Source organism: Elephantulus edwardii, unplaced genomic scaffold (genome assembly GCF_000299155.1).
Source record: "Elephantulus edwardii isolate Elephantulus edwardi_28Jun2011 unplaced genomic scaffold, EleEdw1.0 scaffold00178, whole genome shotgun sequence".
NCBI classification, from domain to species: domain Eukaryota; kingdom Metazoa; phylum Chordata; class Mammalia; order Macroscelidea; family Macroscelididae; genus Elephantulus; species Elephantulus edwardii.
In genome coordinates this window covers 2,535,766-2,541,692 of record NW_006399928.1, presented here as the reverse complement: position 1 = coordinate 2,541,692, position 5,927 = coordinate 2,535,766, and the positions used below count along the sequence as shown (strand labels likewise).

Below are 5,927 nucleotides of genomic sequence, written 5' to 3'. Positions count from 1 at the left end.
CCTCCCCAAACCCCACCCCCTATGCTTTCCTATTGTTGATCTTCAATCTGTATTGGAGATTGCAGTCCTTGACCTTTCGCAGCAAATGCTTCAGGTCCTGTTCAGATTTGGCGAGCCAGACTGTGTTATCTGTGTAACACAGGTGGTTGTTAAGTCTTCTTCCAATCCTGTTGCCATATTCCTCTTTAAAGCCCAGCCTCCCGAATGATCTGTTCTGTATATAGACTGAAGAGCTATGGAGACAGGATGCATACCTGATGCATTCCTTTCCTCATTTTTAAAAATGTGTTGTTTCCTTGCTGTATTCTGAGTTTTTCTTGGTCCAAGTGTTGGTTTTGCATGAGCACAATCAAGGGTTCTGGAATTTTCATTCTTCTAAAGGTTTACCACAATTTGTTGTGGTCCACACGATCAAATCCCCCCCATGCATAGTCAATAAAACACAGAAAGACATCCCTCTGGTACTCTCGACTTTAGTTCAAGATCCATCTGACATTGGTTAAAATGTCCCTAGTGCCACAGCGTCTTCTAAACCCAGCTTGCACTGTTCCAGTTATTTTTGGACAAACTCCAGCAGGATTTTGCTTGTGTGTGATATTGTTTGATAATTTCCACAATGTCAGATAACCAATTTTTAAAATGGGAACAAATATGTATCTCTTCCAGTCAGTTGGCTAGGTAGTTGTCCTCTTGGTATAACCAGGTTAGCATGTCCAGGGCTGCATCTATTTGCTGAAATATGTCAATTGATATGCCATCAATTCCCGGAGCCTTGTTTTTTGCCAACTCCTTCAGAGAAGCTTGGACTTCCTCTTTCATCACTATTGCTCCTTGACAAGATGTTGTTTCATGAAAATTCTTCCTTATCAGCCAATTCTTTCTGGTACTCCATGTACTCCTTCCATCTTTGATGCTTCCTGGATCATTCAATATCCTGCCCATTGCATCTTTAAGTATTGGAGCGCAAGGTCTGAATTTGTTCTTCAATTCCTTTAGCTTAAGAAATGGTGAGAGAGTTTATCCCTTTTGAATTTCTGACTCTAGCACATCTCATTGTAATACTTTGCTTCATCTTCCTGATTTCCTTTGAAGTCTTCTGCTCAGCACCTTAATTTCCCAATTTCTTCCCTTTGCTTTGGCTTCTCAATGCTATTGTGCACCATTCACAGTGTCCTCTGACTTCCACCTTGGATTTTCCTTCCTCTGCCTTTGTAATGACCGTTTACATTCTTCCTATATGATATTCTTGATATTCTCCCACAGCTCATCTGGTCTTCACTCACTAATGTTCAAGACCTCAAACCTGTTCTGAGATTGTTTTGAAATTCAAAATTGGATAGACCCAAGGTCAAATTTTGGTTTCTGTGGATATAATTTTCTTTAGTTTCAGCCTGAACTTGCATTTAAATAGTTGATGATCTATTCCATGATCAGCTCCTGGCCTAGCTTTCACAGCTGGTATTTAGCATCTCCACTGATCCTTTTCATATATATAAATAATCTGATTCCTGTATAGGCCAAACAGACACTAGTGATTTAGAACGTGGAATATGAGAAGTATGAATGCAGCATAGTTGGACATTGTTAAAGAAGAAATGGAACACATAAATATTGACATACTAGGCATTGATGAAATGATACGGACTGGCACAGGGCCATTTGAATCAGACAATACTATGCCAGAAATAAAAAGGTGAGGAGAAAGAGGGTCACATTCATAGTTAAAAAGTCCTTTTCTAGATCCATCTTCAAATACAATATTGTGAGCAAGAGGATAACAATATCCATATGCATATAAGGAAAACCTGTTAATACCATAAACATTTAAATATATGCACCAATAACCAGAGACAAAGTGAAATAAATAGATGATTTCTACTAACTTTTCCAGTCAGAAATTGATTGAACATGTAACAAAGATACATTAAAATGGCGTAATAACTGGAATGCAAAAGTTGGCAACAGGAAAGAAGGATCAGAAGTTAGAAAACATGGATTGGTGACAGAAATGAGGCTGGAGACAGAATGACAGAATTTTGTACAATGACTTACTCATTGCAAATACCTCTTATAAGAAACACAAACAGCGACCATACACATGGACTTCACTTGATGGCCATCATGCATGATAGCATAGATAGATAGATAGATAGATAGATAGATCTCCTCTGAAACACTGCTACTCTAATAATTTGACCAGTCTCCCCAAATCGGTGATTTTTCCACCAATCTTTCTAACTTCCTGGAAGTAACAGGAGCTAGGTAAGTAATACTGTCATCAAAACAGCTATGGGAATAACATAGTTATCAAAACATCTGTAGGGGAGGAATGTTAAAAAATGTGTACTACTCTAGAAAGATGCTCAGAAATTTCACCTACCCCTACTTGGACACCCTATATATGCCTCTACCGGCCTATAATCAGTGTAGTCTTTGCTAGCCTGCTAACAAAGTTCTTTCCCTAAAAGAAATGTTAAACATTCTCACTTCTGTGCCTGGTCAGTTTTTATGTCTAGCCTCAAAATCCTATTCTGATGGTTTGTCCCTGCTGGATACTAACTCTAACAGATGACTTAATCAAGGGACTGTCTCCTTCTGATGATTAGGTCAAAGTTAAGTCTCAATGCTCTCAATTCTAAGGATTATTTCTGGCTGCCGTGGTAAGAAGCTGTGCTGCATTACCGAAGGCACGTAGTTCAAGGCCGCTCTGCAGGATAACGATGGCAATCTCTTCCCATGAGATTAACTGCCTCTGAAAACCCACTGGAGGGTCAACTATGGGTTAGTTCTGACTTGATGGTATACAACAACAATTTCTTCCAAAACAGATTTGTTCATTGTCCTGACAACTCACAGTCTATTTCATATTCTTCATATACACCATAATTCAAATAGAGAATATTCTTCCAGCTTCTAACTGGTGCATGCATATAAGTATCATTTTTATGCTGTCGAGTCAGAACTAACTCATAGCTGACTCTCTAGGGGTTTTTCAGAGGCTGTAAATTACATGGGAGAAGACTGTCCAGTTTTCAATAGCACCTATTAACAATAACAACACCACCATTCTTAACAAAAGATATTTGAAAAGATATTAGACTAAGAATTATAATAGCAAAAGAAAAATGTTTTTACAATAGTAGAAAGTCTGTGAGCCTTCGTTCTGAGAAAACCAATAAATAATAATCCCTGCCTCTACCCTCAAAAATAAAAACACACAATACCAAAACAATCATAAGAATTAAATAAATAAATAAAAATGGGAACTTAGAGATGTATGGTGAAGTAACCACATTTGTTCGATATTAATTAAAAATATAGCTATGTTCTTCCCTGGGTGCTCTAACCTATCTGTCAAAATCTTTGTTATTTAAAATTGCAGTATGGTACAAGGCCTCTTATAATATTGCTGATTTTGGTGTTGGTTTAGAAGACTGAAATGTCATGTGTCCAAAAAGTCCTCTAGGGCAACATCTGACAACATATACACCCATGGCCCCAATCTCCATAAAGCCCATTATATTAAACATTCAAAGTACATACCAATAGCTCATAATAAGAAATTGGTATTACTTTACAACATCAAAACATTGTTATTACTATTCTATTATTATGTTAAAGATGTTTTCACGTATCTGTATTTCTTCAATGTTTTTATGCATGGAAATAGACACCACATAAAAAATTTCACTTAGTTAAAATATAAACAATATGCATTGTTCTATCTTACGTACAAATTCAACTTAGAGACAGACTTGGAATGGAACACATTTGTAATCAAGAAATCTATATACATGTCTATAAAATGGTGTTTATGTAATGTCCAAATCATATACTATAGAACATATAGTAGATGTCAAGCAAAGTGTGAACATACTAATGTGTCATTGCATATGTAACGTATGGTTACATATTGGATTACAACACATGTATATATGTAACTTAACAAATTCAATATTCAGAATGATATTCAATGATACTTGTTCTTTGTCCAAAGCAGCTCATAATGTAGCTGTTAAAACAAAAGCCACAGTTACAAATGTGTACATATACTATGAGAAAGAAATGAAAGCAATAAATACCTATATATGTTGCCTATATTTGGCTTACCGATAGCTGGATAATAACTTGCTGCAAGTTATGAACAATCTCTAGATTTGCTTTTAATTCCTGGTCTTCCAAAGTCTCCACTATTTTTTGAAGATCCAATTTACAGCTGAAAAATCAAGTAAATTAATTTCATGATTAATCACACTATTGAGGGTGGAGGATCCATGATTATATACTAAGAAGGTAGAGGAAAATAACAAATATCTAGAAGGAAACTTACGCTGCATGCTTCCTGAGCTCTTCTAGTTTGGCATTCAGTTTTTCATTGACATGTTCTGTCTGTAAAAAGACCCAAGAGATCATCAGTAGCAGTGCCTGATAGTTTCATCTGATCATGATCTCATGATCTCAATTGTATCCATACAGATTAAAATCAAGGTAGAGAGGCTGCCTCTGATATAAATAAGGATGCAGTGACCCTCAGTTATTCAGAGGAAAAAGTGTTCTGCTGTTTCGTTGTTCTTCTATGTTTTCTTTTTGCCTTTTTTTTTTTTACTTGTTGCGTATGGTCAAATTAGGTCTGACTGGCACAGGAGATTGTCCATCTTTCTCCAGTGGAGCATCTGGTGAATATGAACTGTGTGCCTTCAGGATTGCAGTACAGCTTCTTGCCACTAGGGCACCAGGTGTTCTGTTGGGTTTTGTGGGTTTCTTTTTTTAAAAAAAAAAACAGAATCAAAGAATTGAGCCTTTCACTCAATATGTTGTTGTTGTTGTTATGTGCCGTCAAGTCGTTTGCACCTCATAGCGAACCTATGTACAACAGCCCTAAACCTTGCTCTATCCTGTGCCAATCGCATTGCCTCTGACACACCATCCCGATTACCCCAGTCACTGAATCAATCCACGTCATAGAGGGTTTTCCTCTCCTGCGCTGTCCCTCCACCCTACCAAGCATGATGTCCCTGTCCAAGGACCTGTCTCTCCTAACAACATGTCCAAAGTATGTCAGACGAAGCCCCAGAATCGTTGCCTCCAAGGAGTAGCCTGGTTTAACCCTCTCCAGGATGAAACTGCTTGTTTTCTTGGCAGTCCATGGTACATTCAATACTCTTCTCCAGCACCACAGCTCAAAGGCATCAATTCTCTTTCTGTCCTCCCTAGTCATTGTCCAGCTCTCTGATGCATAACAAGTGATTGCAAAGACCATGGCCTGTATCAGGTGCACCTTAGTCTCCAGAGAGACACCATTGCTCTTGAGTACTTTAGAGAGGTCCCTAACAGCAGACTTTCCCATCGTGATATGTTTTTTTTTATTTCCTGGCTGCTGGTGCCCCTATGTACAACAGAACACTCAATATGAGCTACTAAAAATATATCCAAGAAGCTGTGTCTTTGTTGGGAAGCTCAAACTAAGGGGTTGAGTGTAAAGTTTTGATTCCACAGAGAACTCAAGAACTGGGGAGAAAAGCAATACTTCTTGGCATGCTAATCCTTGTTCTTTACCAAAAACTACTCATTTTAAACAACTTTCTAAAATTACACTGCTGCCTAGCCCAAGAATAGGGCACTTAAAAGTTGGAGAGAAGATTCATGCTTAATGACATGAGATTTTATAAAAGAAACACTACTTGATATGTTAAGTAAGTTTTAGAAAAAAAAAAAACCCTTAAAGAAAAACGATGACACACAAGAATGATGGTCAATAAGAAATGATAGACAGCCCCCACCCCCGGTGGCCCCGCCGCGGCGCTCCAGCCTCCTCCTCCTCCTTGGATGTGGCTCGAGCCGGAGGCGCGCAGGGCCGGAGAAGCCGCGGACCTGGGAGCCGGAGCAGCTCGGAGGCGGTGAACAAAAAATGGGAAAGAAACAGAATG

General features: G+C 38.3%; 1 protein-coding gene across 1 annotated transcript in view; it reads right to left on the bottom strand.

The window, feature by feature from the left end:
• The window catches only part of KIF4A (kinesin family member 4A), a 389,040-nt gene that overhangs the window by 231,584 nt on the left and 151,529 nt on the right, over positions 1-5,927 (bottom strand). The window contains exons 11-12 of the mRNA XM_006895963.1: positions 4,331-4,389; positions 4,111-4,216 (exon numbers count right to left, since the gene is read on the bottom strand). Of these exons, the coding sequence (XP_006896025.1) occupies positions 4,111-4,216; positions 4,331-4,389 (165 nt within the window). The remainder of the gene's footprint in view (positions 1-4,110; positions 4,217-4,330; positions 4,390-5,927) is intronic.